The sequence below is a fragment of the Epinephelus moara genome, chromosome 1 (genome assembly GCF_006386435.1).
Source record: "Epinephelus moara isolate mb chromosome 1, YSFRI_EMoa_1.0, whole genome shotgun sequence".
Classification (NCBI taxonomy): Eukaryota; Metazoa; Chordata; class Actinopteri; order Perciformes; family Serranidae; genus Epinephelus; species Epinephelus moara.
Window position 1 is genome coordinate 21,711,019 of NC_065506.1, and position 14,902 is coordinate 21,725,920.

Sequence of the window (14,902 nt, forward strand, 5' to 3'; positions counted from 1 at the left end):
AAAGTCTGGAGCTGCTCCATAGACAACGAAAGGGAGATGGATTTTGTGGAACCACAGAATGTTTGTTTTCTTTTTTATACCCAAATGAGCATTATTATATTGTAGTGTTCTCAGATGTGAAAAAGAAAATGTACCCATATACTCAGAACATTCCCCTCAGTGCTCTCAGTGTCATCTGTAACATATTTTCCAATTCACTGTCAGCAGAGCAGCTCTAGACTTCATAATTGATGACATCACAAATGTAAGTTTTAGCACTCTTGATTTGGATTTGGCAGATAATTGTTCATGCTCACTGATATTTTTGTACTGTCTTAGACCAAAAGAATTTAATTTATTTTTAAAATGGGTGTAATTCCCTTTTAAGAAGGAGAAAAAATCCAAAAGAAACAAACAAATAAAAACCATTATGTGTGAGCTGTCCTAAGTGCATCATCTAAAGGCATCCAAAGAGCCTCATATCATGATTTCTCTGCAAAAAAACATCCCATTAAACAGGAGAGAATACATTCTTGACCTGATTGTTAAGTTCCAGTTATTGTGTCATTGTGTTTGGAGGCTTAAATTAACTGAGATTTCCTGGTAACCTGAATTACTCATTGATACTCATTACAGAAGCATGTGTGACTAATCATAACTCACAGTATTATCTAACCACGTGCACCCAACTTCATCAGAGGGCAGAACACTACTGAATTCATATCCGTATAAGAAGTTGTTTTTTAAATAAATGTTATTTATTTTAATCTTGGTTAAAGTGCACAGCTACATGTGTAATATATGTAAATTGAGTGTGCATAAAGATGACCCTTGGTTGAACGTGAGTGCTGAGACTAGCATCCATCCACGGAATTCTCCATGTACATAGAAATGTGAGGACCTTCATTCTATATAATGTGAATTAAAGAAGCTGACATTATAAAACTTTTTTGATGGTTTTAGGTCTTAAAAAATGATCCACTTTCTGAACAGACTAAAGAATAAGTGAATCAGCACAGTGGTGACATGGAGACATGGCACGTGTAAACAACAGACATGCCAGTAGCATGTCAACATACACAAATGCCAAACTGAATTTATTCTATTTTTAATCCACTTTAAAAGTGTACCCTGAATATGTCAGCTCTTCGACAACAATAACTTGGAAAACAGTTTTTATCTTGACAACTCCAGCTTTTGTTCACCTGTATAAGTGACCTGTGTGTGTCATCTCTCTCTCATACACCCAATATAAGAGCACTCCATTCATGCATGAAACTGTCAGGTAACACTACCCTCTCCCAACACGTGTTGCAGATGGTTACCAATACTGCCAGTTTTCGCAGGCAAAAATATTCAAACTGGCATCAGCGGCAGACTGAGGAAAACAAAAATGAAACATTTAATTTTTCATGTTGTTTTTTTCTCCGTTTCTCCATGTCACCATTTGACCTAATTTGTTCTTTTGGGCTTGTCATGGCAAAGCAGCTCATCCAGCAAACATGCCTGATGAGGTGTGAAGCCTGCACCCAAATCCAGCTCTCCTACCCTCTGCCCACATTCCTGCTTAGCTCTCCAGCTTACTGGAGGTAGACGTCACTCACCGGCACAGTCTCAGGGTCAGATGGAGGCATCCCTATCCGAACCTGAAACCAGCGATGCAGAGCAGAGATCAGTCATTCATAACATGCTCACTTTACATCCACTCACAGGTAGTACAACTTTCAGACAGGTGTTGAGACGCTGTTAAGTAAAAAAAATAAAAAAAGAGCATATTTTGTGTACTGTGGGTTTATTTTCTTTTATTTCTCTAAACAAAAAAAAACATTCCATTGCAATAACCAAGAAAATAAACCACTATTGTACATGGTAAACTAGTCAAGAGTGGCCACTTGTGTTTGTACAGTACGCTCAGAGCTTGGGAGAATGCAGTTAAATTATTTAATGTTTGCCATAAGAAAGAGTGTGTGAAGACTAAAAAATATCTTATGATTACACTTCGCTTGTAATCAAAATCCTCAGAGATAAGGAACAACAAAAAACAAACAAAATGTACCAAATCTTACGTAACCCCTCCATCTTGGATTTTAATTGGGTTAAGTGCCAATCGTTTACCTTCATATAACATTTCTTTGCAACGTACAGTGGGGAAAAAAGCAAACTGTGGGTATAAAATCTTGGCCAATTATTTAAGCTTAACGAACTTCTGATAACAGAACTTGGAATGTGCAAATATCAGCTGTCAGAGAAAAACAGACTGTACTGTGGGTAAAAACTGACTTGAAATATAGGATGAAATTTGTCCGTTAAGAGACGAGGTACTGTGGATGTTTAGATCTTCACCCCTGGCTGGGACAGTTGGCAGGTGGTAATGGCTGGCAGGGTTATCGAGGTTGACATTATGTGGGAGAGGGAACAACCTGGTCACCACGGTAAAGAGGGCAACGCCGCGGCATTCCAGGTGTTGGCTGCCCGTGGCGACTGTGTGGGAGCTCTAGAAGTCCAGGTGTTTGTTGCCGGAAGTGCCAGAGCCACAGGCTGAAGCCACCGCGGTCGCTCCTGCCAGCTCCCCCCTGCTCACACGACTCACCGTCTCAGACAAGTCTGGAGGCAAATGAAGTCTCTACAGAAATCAGAGAGAGACAGAGAGAAAGAGAGGGAGGGAGGGCAGAGTATTAGATCAGCTCGTATGGAGAAAAAAGAAAGCACTACAGTGGATCAACATACAGTAGATGGTACACTTCAGTGATGTTTATTCACAGAGAGCCATGTTGGGTTGAAATTGCATTAGATGCTTCAGCACTCCCCTCATCGTGGGGTAAACCTGCTAGCGTGCTGCTAAATGCTTCAAAGAGCTTTAGGTCTGTTACAGCTCACAGGGAATATGTGTGTGAGAGTGTGTGTGAGGTAGGGGTGTTGTGAGAGGATGTATACGGGACACAACAGGGCGCCTTTATGAGATGGAGGAAAGAGAAATACCCCTTTTCACTAGAATTAGCCTGTGTATGCAGGTTTTTTAAGACACAGGAAAACCTGTTAAGAATAGGTGATAGATTAATTTCCTATTGCCAGTAGACCAGAGCAGTATAAACAGTTCTGCAGTAGACAAGTATGCCTTTCTGTTTTTGTTTTTTTTCTTGTTAGACATGATGAATGGGCTGGAAAACAGGTTAGTAAACAGTAGAAAGCAGTATGGAGGCCAGTGAATATCTTACAATTATTTCCTCTATTTTATCTCTTACTCATTCAGTCTCTCAAACTCTGTGGCAAGTGATTTTGAACGATGTTTGAGCGTTGCAGATGAACGGTAGTTTGTGACAGCCCATAATTGCATCACGCTAGCAAAGGGGCTAAAATTAGCGCGTCCATCCGGGTGATGTATTTCTGTCACTACTGATCAGAGCTGGAGCTGATAAATACCTGTGACTACTGCAGAGTCATTTGTCCTGGGAGTGAATACCAATTGTAACATTTCCCAATCAAATACAAAAGCCAGATGTGTATGGGTATAAGTGGTTTTTTTTTTCCAGTGTGAGAAGGGCAAAAGTGTGTGTTGCGTATGCAAAATCTAGATGTGTTTGCCCTTGTGTTGGTTCACTGTGTTTGTAGCACAGGTGATTATGTTCAGCTAATACCAGAGTCATTAGAATCAAGTCTTTTAGCTGTTTCGTAGTAAAGCTTATCTATGGAGCAGCCCTGTGCCAACTCAAAGCACAAAGACGCAAAGAGGTTAATGAGGGCCACTCATGTAAAGCCCCCTAACACCAACACGCTAACTACTATAAAGCTTAAGAGGGCCTGCGCAGCTCTGCTCTCTCCAGAAGCAGCTAAACAGGCCGCCAATGGCACTCCAGGAACAAAGTCTTGAAGAGTCTTGCTGAGAGCGTGAGAGGAGGTGAAGTATCTCCAGAGTCAAGTGTGCGCCCGACAATGGTGTTGAGTAGCATGTTGCTCGAGTGTCTATCGAGGAAGTTGAATCAGAATACAGGCATCCCGGGCACAAGAGACGTTAAACCCTGTAATTTGCCCCTGAAAGAATCTGCCATGACATCTGACACCCACTGGTCAAAGCCTGCACTCCCACCCCACCCCAGCCCTCTAAACCTCCCCTGCCCACCACATCCTTGCCCCCTCCAGACATGCAGCTTTAGGAGAGCCCTTCCACTCCCATAGATACTTATCTTTTACTTAATGGCTAGGTGTTTAGGTACAGGGTTTAACATTGCAATTACAAAGAGATAATTCAGGACTACGCAACACTCTTTACCCCTCTAGGGTAGACTACTTCCTCCCTTTGCTTAATACTGTTTTTAGGAGCATTGAAAGGCCTCAGTCTGAACTGCAAGAGTTTTTACATCACTGATGTTCATGTCTGATATAAAGCTTGTGCTCCTGCTACTGCGGCAAACAGGTCAGAGGTACGTCCTGCTCAAGTGGTCTCCTCTCTGTTCAACTCACTGTCTTTGTGTGTGTGTCAGTAGACCGTTTGTCAAGCAAGTGGAGGAAACAAGAGGAGTACACTTCACGCAGCCCTGCAGATTATCTGGGGCAGGTGAGCTCCGAGACATTGTAAAGAACCTATAATTTAATGTAAGATGGTAAAGGTAAGGTTACAAAGGACTTATAGAGGCATGGACGGAAAATCCCACTGCGAGAGAAGACGAGATACATAATGAGCATAAGCTAACTCTACTGACACCACAAGGGGAATGATCGAGTTGGTAGAAACACACATGATAAATTAGTTAAACTTCTTTCTGTGCAACTCTTTCTCCGACTCCCTCCCTCTCTCACATGCACACAAACATCCATGCAAACTCATATATTGGCCTTGAGGGGGCCTCCAGAAGCTCCAGCTTCCACCCCTGCCAAACCTCACCTGTGTAACCTTTCGTGTCTTCAGCTCACTCGAGTGTGATTGAAAAAGAAAAACAATGCATTGATCAAGCCTGGACTCAGTCCTGCTTAGTGCACTGCAGCGGAAACACGGTAGAGAGAGGAGTAGGAGAAAAATCAATCACATATACATCACCCTCAGTGGGTGAGTAAAAAAAAAAAAAAAAAGACATCACACCGTTGTCTGGCTGTCACGCACCCACGGGCCTGGCTACACCGTGTCTGTTTGGCTCTGAGCTCCGTGAACCCACTGAGCATGTGCAGAGCGAAGGTCAAAGCAATCCAGAAGTGCAGCTCAGCTCCTCTAACCTTTGAGTTCAGGGGCAGATGAGAACAATCAATGCTAACATCAAAGTTGGAGGGAGGAGCAGACAAAACCAATCGATTGGTTTGACACAGAGGGAAAAGGGAGCCTGGTAACAGTCAGCAACCATCCTGCACATCAGTGACAGTCTATATTAGACTTGTTAACTATTATTGGTTATCAGGGCCATGAAAACTTACTTCATATTCAATTCAACTCCAAATAAACTACTCTCATATCACTGTCAATGCAAGTTAGCTGGATGAAGACAAACCAAGAAAAATATTTTAGTTCATTTTCACCCCGTTTTGAAATTTACACCCAAAGATGTGATGGCAGCCAACTGCAGGGCTGCCATGAACATTTGCATTGACACCAAATGAATGGAGGTCAGTGTAGGACTTCGACAGACATAACCAGGGAGGCTCTGAGTCTGCTTCCCTACGACCTGCACACTCCATGATGTAAACAAGGACATCCGGAAAACCCTCAGAGGCATAGTGGGGTGTATGTGTGTGTGAAGTCTTTCTCTGCTGCCTGGCAACCTTCACGAGGGTGGAGAAAGAGGGAAAAAAAATAGGAGGGGGGATTGTTGGATGGGAGTGGACGGCGGGAAAATAGACCATTGGCTGTGGTGCATTGGTGGAGGGTGTTGGGGGGGCTGGGTGGATGTGTGCCACAATGTTAGTGCGAGTATGTGTGTGCGACCGAGTGTATGTTAGAGTTGTGATGTTAGTGTTCCCTCCCTGGTGGCGGGCAGGGGTAAAGGTCTGTGCTTCAGCTCCGCTCCACAGCCAGAGGGGCTGGGGCCATGCTGGCAACAGGGTGAGGGGTGACAAAGCTCCAAACGAGCGCTAAGCACTTGAAATGAGCCCTCAGGGCCGGCCCACAGACTAGCTTTGCCTAAGAGGGTTACTAATATCACCCCACAATGGACAATTCCCCTCAGCTTACTAAACACCCCAAAGACCCGGTTCTTAAGGAATATGGCTTTTCATACTGTTGTAACCGGTCATTCACAATCTCAGCATATGGCAGTGGCTGTTTGTGGATATCACATCAGCGTGTTATGGCTCAGAAAAGCCATCAAACCACAGTTTTTCTAAATTATAGTTTGGTTATGTAAGTGCATTATATTCCAAGATCCAAACGGACCGATTTTTCCAACTGGAGCTTAAACAGGACCTGCTCACACAAAGCAGCACCATCAAAGGCATTCCACTGGTGGTAACGGCTTGCTAATGACTGGAGTATTAGGTGCTAATTTAACGAGTCATTTCTTCCATAGAGTTTTAGCCACACTTTCAAATGGCCCGTGTCACTGTACAGCTTAGAACTATGGGAAACCCAACACCTTGTTGGAACACATGACGACCGGTCTGGCTGTTCCAATCAGATTAGCCGATGTTGGAACATGCTCATGGAAGTGACACGATATTTACCATAAACACCTACTTAACACAATCATTGTTGTAATTTGGTCAGCATATTATAAGCTCTATTAAGTCAGTGAAATGAGAGAAACCGAACATTGTATCACTAAGCTGAAGTCATTACAATCACAGAGGAAATGTCGACAAAGCAATCTGGCTATATGCTGTGAATGCATGAATGAGAAATTCCAGTTATCAAATTGATGCAGAACACACTAATATATTCTTAAAAATATAGTTTGAATTGATTTATATACCACAAGTCCAGTATTCATGGACAGTGGTCACCTCAGAGGTGATTCCTTTTGCCAATTCCATTTCCCTGAGCAGCACAGCTGCAGTGCAGCCACTGTAAACTAATGTGTGCGACGTCTGTCTGTGACACCAGGTCAATGTCCTCCATTTCCAGTCCCATTTCTACAACCAGCCAAGGGTCAAAATGGTAGCAGAACGAAATTGGTAGAAATTTCCCAGACTTGCTGGTCTATCCAGTCACTAAACCAAGCTAAATCACCTCCCAGTGTTGTAATCCCTCACACCTCTAAAGTTACACTGCATTGTGTGGGAAATCATTTGCTGAACCTATAGGAGCTAGTATTAACTTCAGCACACCAAAACCCACATAATGAGGTGATGTGCTTTTCTACTGATGAGGCAAACTATCATCACATTCATGCTGGATATTTCACTGAACACTTCCGCTACCCTATAGAAAAAATGCAGAAACAGTCCTGTATAAATCCCATCACTTTTGTAATTCTAGCCCACCTGTGCCTAACAAAAGCTGAGAAGAAGCTCTTCCTTCCTCTTTTTTTGTGGTAACAAAGAGTGCAACACGATCCCTGACCTTTCCCCAAGAATAACCTGTTGACGAAGGAAGTTTTTATCCCTCAGACTTTGTCATTTTTAGAGTTTGGAAGATGTTATTTCATTAACCTTTCTCCTTGTTTCTCACATACATGATTATTCTTTTGTCAAATACATGCCAAGACATCTATTTTTTTTGTCAGGGAATTTTTTTTGCCTACTCCCTGCACACAGACTTTTAGCAGCTTGTAATGGTGGTGATTAAGGAATTTAAACTTACTCAATCAATATAGCATCAGCTCAAGTCCAGTATAAAATTTAACATAACATGGAGGGATGGGTACATTTTCCAACTCTGTCCCTTCGACATGGAAATGATGTAAAATTAAATGTTTAGTGAGTAACATAGCAGCACAAAAAGAGTATAAGAGTAACAGGAAAAGAAAGAAACAAAGGTAAACTACACCGGAGCTCATCTCGAGTTTCTTTTTGGTAATTGGACGATGGTCACCTGCTCGCCATGTCACCTGCTGCCTGATCCAGGATAATCTGAGAGGCAGGCATACAGACAGTCAGGCGTACTGACAGATAGACAGATACAGACACAGGCTCCTCATCTCTTCTGCTTCATGGCTAATGCATCTGACAGAGTAGGCAGCAGGCAGGCAGAAGGATGAGTAAGCATTTTGAGTGTAATTATATTCCCAAACACTGGAAGAATGGGAAGGGACTAATAACGGCCTGAATTTCATTAAAAGTGAGCATGTCCAAACAGGAAATTGATTAGCTGACAATATTTCAAGGTTTCTTAATACCTAATGGAATGCTTATTGCTGTTCTCTTGAATAGCTAGCTCCTCACTTACCCTTCACGCTCCACAGACTGATGTAAAACAGCATTTGATAGTATCTGTCATGTTACTAAACATGACATGCATGGGAATCAGTTAGCTCCGCGATGCTTCTGAATAACCAAATGGACAAACAGGGGCCAAAGTGTAACTGCGCTGTAACACAACAACTTGACTTGTTATCTCGGTCGTCATCATCTTCAACTGAACCCTCCTCTGGGGGCCTCCGCGCGGGCCTGTCAAGAGCTTTGACAGGGGCAGCGGCGTGGGGCCATTTTGTCTCTTTTCAGTTTGGTTTTGTTTCTCTTTGGAGGGCAGTGTTGGTATGGACCGTGGGCGTTGTAGGGTGAGGGGGCGAGGGCACGTTGACCCCAGTGGTGGTGGGTAGCAAAGAGGGAGGGGGTTAGTTGGTGTTATGGACTTGGGCACAGTCAGGGAGTGCTGGTCCGCCCCTGGAGTGACATGGCGCCTGGGGAGAAAGGGAAGGGGATGTAGGGCGTAGAGTACAAACATGTCTAAGTGCTGCCTTCACTACGGATAGGCCCATAGCAAAGAGTGCGGCTGCATGGGTTATGACAGCATATCTGGGGGACCTCTTGTGCCCTCCACCCCTCAAACACACATTTTACGCCTAAAACCATGACTCTGATATACGTACATCCTCAGGTTAAAACATCCACTGACACTTTTGGTAAAAGCAGGTTCTCTAGTGCTACATAGATGCCCTACTATAATAATCACACTTGGGAGTGTGATGTCTAAACATACACTTTTTTAAACATAAAAAAGGCACAAGGCTATAGCTTGACCCACTATTCAACTGTCTAGAGGAAAAGTAGCCAATTTCTTTGTCATTAATAGAGATTTTAGATTAGTTTGAGCATTTAGGTTTTTATAAAATGATCATGGAATGTGCAAAACAGTATGAGAAATCAGATGACTAATAATATTTGAGCAATGTTTTTAAGGAACAGTTTTTTAATACATGATCTTATTTGCTTACCTGTAGAGTTAGATGAGAAAATCAACACCACTCTCATATCTGTCCTTTAAATAGAAAGCTGGATCAAGCAGCCAATTAGCTTAACTTAGAATAAAGACTGAACCAGGGGGAAACGGCCGGACTTGCTCTGTCCAAGGGTAACAAATTCCACCTACTAACATCTGAGAGCTCTAACGCACCAAGCCGACTGTTGGTCAATGTCCGGCTGTTGGTGAGCGCCTGTCACCCTAGTTTTGCCGATGTATTCTGTAACGTTGGCACTAAGCTACCCGTGTTGGCTTCTTATCGGCTGATTCAGCATGTTTAATCAGCGTCAAAGACAGCGGAGTCAGTCGGTGAATGAAATCACTCTGATTGGCAGTTCAGCACAGTGCAAAAGAAGAGAAACGGAAGTGAGGAAAGTAAACAAACAGCTAAAGTCAAAAGGGCGTGAGATTGTGCTAACTGGCTAATTAGCATCTTGATTTCATGCTGACAGTCTTCTAGTTTAGCTTTTTGAGTGACTACTACCACCGCCTGCTATGGAGAGTTTTTTCCACTTGTGCAGGTGCAGAATGTATGCACTGTTAGCCATTGGCTGTTACTATTTGGCCGAGACACAGGTGACATGAGGCGACACAACAGTTGGCCTTTGTGGACACTAATTCTTTGATGTTGGTTCAGTGTGACGGAGCCGTAAAGCTCACTACTTCACACCATCTATGTGGTTTGTTTAATCCATAAAAAATTGAAGTGTAAAAACAACAACTTGTGTTTTTTTGGAGGGGTTTTCTGCAAAAACTCCTTCATGGCCTGTAGCAGTGATTTCCTTGAGTCTCCACTGATTGCCTGGCAGCCTCACAATAACATCAAGATAGAAAGAAAATAAGCACATTTCTCAAAATGTCAAAATATACCTTAACATCCCTGTCCCAAATGGCTCTGTTGCTGCTGTAGTCACCAAAAAATAAAAGCCAGAGCATTACCAAGAATATTTTGTCATGTATTATTCATTCTTTTTTCTGTGTTGCACTCAGTCTACAAGTGCACACACCCATGTACAAAAGCAGACAGACACACACTGCCACTTGTCTATGCATGTGTCACACAGAGGTATTTACAACATGAGCGCACAAAGCCAACCAGTACAACTAGGGTTCCCTGAACCCAGCTCTCCTTCCAACAGAACACCCTATTTCTCCTGTTGTCTCCTCTTCTGCGCTGTGATGGAGTTCAGGCAGTTTACAGGCATAACATTTGGCAATGCGAAAGGTCGTCTGGAGGTTACTGTGTCAGCCTGGGTAAGTGGCTGACCCCTTGGGATGGGTGGGGGCGGTCACACTCACTGAGGAATGGTCTGCTGTTGTGCTACTGAACGACCAGGACGTAATAGGGCTCACCAGAACTGTATATACTGGGACAGAGGAAAGAAGACGGCAACATATTGTCGCCATTTGAAATATTTCCAGGATCAACGTGATGATGTTAAAGCTCCCACCACAGGTCTGTGAACCTCATCTCCCAACCACCTGCTTTTTGGTACTGCACAGATTTTAAAGGCACAAGACTCACACTGAGAGAAATACAAAGCAGAAAAAATACAAACTGTTTCATACCTGCTTGGTGCTGCTCACTGTTACATTCTACAACGTTCAGGATCATGTACTCAAGTTCTACAGCCTCAAATCGTCAGGAACTTTTCAAGCAGTTGTCGTCATCACACAGACAACTAATATGTACCAGCATTCATGGAGCTAATGTCTATGAGGATTTCTACGCTATCAATCAGCAAAGGAGGAGAGGAAAGTAAACAGAAATACTGCAGAAAAGTTGAATGAAAATACACTTTCTTTGTAACTCAAGACAGGAGGACATTTACTAGGAAGAGCCTTTATCTTTACGTCTACATGAAGTGAAGGGGACAGTACGTGAACGGCTTGAAAGCATTTAATGTTGACCTGTTGTGACAGTACCTAAGAAAAATGTGTGCGCATCTCAACCATCCACAAAACACTTGCAGAAGATCATGTGCTGATGTGTTTGTAATACTTTTGATGTCTTTGTGGTTGTACGTATGCGTGAGAGTGTGTGTATGTTTGCATGCATCCGTGTCTGTTAGTCTGCCCCGGATGAATAAAGGGGGGTGGGTATAATCCATCACCAGTTGATAGTCCTGACAAAAAAGGAGCCCTTTTTGCTGAGAGGACAGCCCTTGTGTGGACAAAGACCACCATACTGGGGACTTCATAGGACCCAGCTGAAAAGGTGTTGCCCAGAGTAACCCCATTCACATTAACAGGCATGCTGGCCAAAGCCAGTCATTACTGCTGACTTGGACCAGCCGGGCCACACATAGACCAGCCTAGAGCCTCTAAGGCCATTCACTCCACATCAGCCCACAGGCAAACAGCCTGAACTCTGCCACTGGGGAGCATCTAGAATTGTTACCATTCTATTCGACTGTCCGTCTTGAGAGCTTCAATATATGCAGCCTTTGAGTGCATTAATAAAAAGCATGGATATACAGTTTTAAAGGGAGAGAGTCTTCGCCTATTCATTAAAATGTGCCAATAATGTGGCAATTTATAATTGGTTCAGTATACAGTCAATTAACAGCTGTTCCAATACGACATATAGTTAACAAACTATAGTAACTAAGGAACTTCTTTTAGACTTTTAGAAATTTAGTAAGAAGAGAGACATAAGAACTTCTGGTGCTACCGAATAATACAAACAACTACTTTCACAAACACTATTAGTGTTTCTGCAGACCACATACATGTTGCTGGAAAAAATCTTGAATTGTGTAAAATGATAATGTCGTGGAGAACAGAGCAGAGTGAATACAAAATTGCTTGAAAACACAAGACACATCCATCCACTCGTCATCCCCCTACTGCTGTTGTTTGTGAGACTCTGAAATGAGGGTCACCTCTTTTAACGTTACACATATGAGAAAACAGCTGATGTGCTCTCTGTGGACTTGTACTGGAATCGCTGGGGGCTGAAAATGCTTCGTTCCACTAATCTACTGAACTCCAAACGGCACTCTGGAAAACCCAAATCTGACCTATTCTCTGTCTCCACTCTGCTGCAAACTTGCAGCGCAGCAGAGAAAACATGCAGAGACGGCAAAGCTGAGCCAAGAGTCACAAAATACTGAAATGTTGAAACTTCTTGGATAAAATAATCTATTGTTCATTTAAATAGCAATTTGCATTCAGTGTAGCTACTTATGCATATTATGCATTGCATCCTTTGACACACTTCAGTCTCCTACCCCCTCCTTCTCTCTTTCCCTATTTGTCCTCCATCCTCACCCCAACTCCACCTCTGCTCTCCTCTCCAGTATGCTCCCTGTGGGCAGGTGGTTGTGTAAATTTAGCCACAGCTAGGTGAGGTGCTTCCTGGGTAGACTGTTGGCAAAGCCACCTTTAGGGTGTTCAAGATGTCAGAGGGAATGAGACATCACCTCGGCTGCCCTGTCAAAAAATTCACCACCTTCCATTTCCCCCGTAACCTCTAGGTCCTGGAAGCACTGTGGGTGACGGGGAATTCTTGTTTTGTGTTTTCTAATTTTGCCTGAAACACACCAGCCATTACCTAACCTGGAGCGCTGGCTGAGTGTTAATTGTGAAGCATTACTAAAGCCATTAAAGCAGTGAGCCAGGGCCTGGGGAGGATGCATGCTAAAGTAAAAAATCAAGGAGACAGTGCTAAATGCATGTGCTACCCTCTCTGCAAATGACCCCTATAAAAAGTGGCACTGCAGACAATGTGTACATGTTAAAACAATGATGAGAAACGCAACATATCAAAATACTAAAGCTGCTTTCACTCAAGTAAACAATACAGTGGCATTATAATGAACCGAATTTACAGAAGGTGTTTTTTAGAAACTCCTTCACAACAACCTATTTTTTTCTGTTACCCATTGGGCACTTTAAATCATAAATCAAATTTGGTACTACTACATTTTTTAAATTACTCTAAAGTGTTTTAGAGATGATTGGAAATGGAGGAATAATCAACACCATACAAATCTGCAGGTAGTATGCTGCAGTAAGAGCTTCCTTAGTAAGGTGATTATTAATCGGTGTAAAGATGACATCCCTTTCCTGATTTCACAAAACTGCATCTGAAAATACGACGATTTTCGGTCCAAAATTCCCTCTAAAATTTTGCTCAAAATTCCTGTATTTACTGAGCTTTTAATTGGATGGTAGAGTTTCTGGCAACAGTTAAAAAAAACAGAAAGAAGTGGAATCATTTCTGTGGTTGGGGTGGTTAGGTTTATTTGCCAAAAACCTTTGATCATAAAACCACAAAAGCTTGAGGAGACTAATGAGTAAGAATATTAGTTTGACGGTGTGTAATTACAGTGCAATTATGTTCAATGAAGTAGAGTTTAAAAAAGAAAAAAAAAAGTAAGGGTAAGTACAGAGATGGCTTCAGAAGGCTGTTGAGTTGAAAAGAATAACAAAATTGGAAAGCGTTCCAAATGTGACTATCAGCTTCTTCATTCTCTCCGATGTCGAGTTAGGCGTTTTGCTGGGAAATGGGCGGCCTGCCAGATTGGGGCCAAGTCAGAGTTGTCAGGGGATTACAGTTCTGCCTTGCTCACTGCAGGGGGTGCGGAGTGGGCCTCAATTACCCTGGAGCGGCGTGTTTGATTTGGCCCGGCACTTTTGGGGACAGACCAAAAGCTGAATAATGCACCATTAGCAACTCAAAATCCTGCCCTAAAATGAGTCCACTTATGCATCACATACAGTAATTGTGTGTCTATCAAAGGCTGGCAGGTCTACACCAATTACCCTGATAACAACAAAACAATCTATGCATAATATTATCTGCTGAACACCTGTGGGCAGCCTCAAACATCCAAGCTTCGCGGGTTTAAAACTTCTACATCTCATTCAAAGTGTCATCAACACACCACAGTGAAATGAAGTGTCAACTTTAGAGTGCTAAAACACGAAAATGCAACGTTGCTCTGAGATAATATGGGGGAAAAAGTGCGATGGTAGAACTGTTTATGTTTGTATTCACAAATATGTGAGATGGCAGAAAGAGAGTGTGAGAGAGGAGAGAGAAAGGGAGAGGGAGATCCCTCTACTCTGGCTACAGTTGGAGCTGTGCAATTGAATTTCACAGGATATGAGGCAGCAAATGGCATGTAAAGGCTGAAGCGTCAGACGGTTGCTGCCACACGGGCCAGACAGATAAGGGAGGTGTAAGTGAAATCATTAGGTAACTCTGCAGGACATCAGGGGCAGTTTGAGGTTGGCAGGGGGCTATGAGAGCCAGAGGTCCTCCTTGAGCTCCATTGAACACCCACTCAGCCTGATATACATGCACTTACAAACACACAGGGAAAATCACTTATACAAACACAAGCCGCAAGACAAACAAGGACTCAAGACAGAGACACGCCAACAACCAAGCGCTGTTTTTCCCCTCTCCACCCACAAATACAAGCACATGAACACACACACAAGGATATGTACTCATGCACGCATACACATACACACACACAGCACTTCAAACTGCAGACGCCTCATTGAGGTATCAGCCCCAGCGATTGTGTTTGTCCACCTGGGTATGAAAGAGCCATTCTGGCCTGTGTGGAGGAAACAGCAGTGTGGTAC

The 14,902-nt window shown here is 43.0% G+C and overlaps 1 protein-coding gene across 1 annotated transcript in view; it reads right to left on the minus strand.

Annotated features, from left to right (window-relative positions):
- Positions 1-1,760: 1,760 nt before the first annotated feature.
- elp4 (elongator acetyltransferase complex subunit 4) overlaps positions 1,761-14,902 on the minus strand; it is a 61,131-nt gene continuing 47,989 nt past the window's right edge. The window contains exon 10 of the mRNA XM_050049631.1: positions 1,761-2,602. Coding sequence (XP_049905588.1) covers positions 2,474-2,602 — 129 coding nt within the window. The 3' untranslated portion in view covers positions 1,761-2,473. The remainder of the gene's footprint in view (positions 2,603-14,902) is intronic.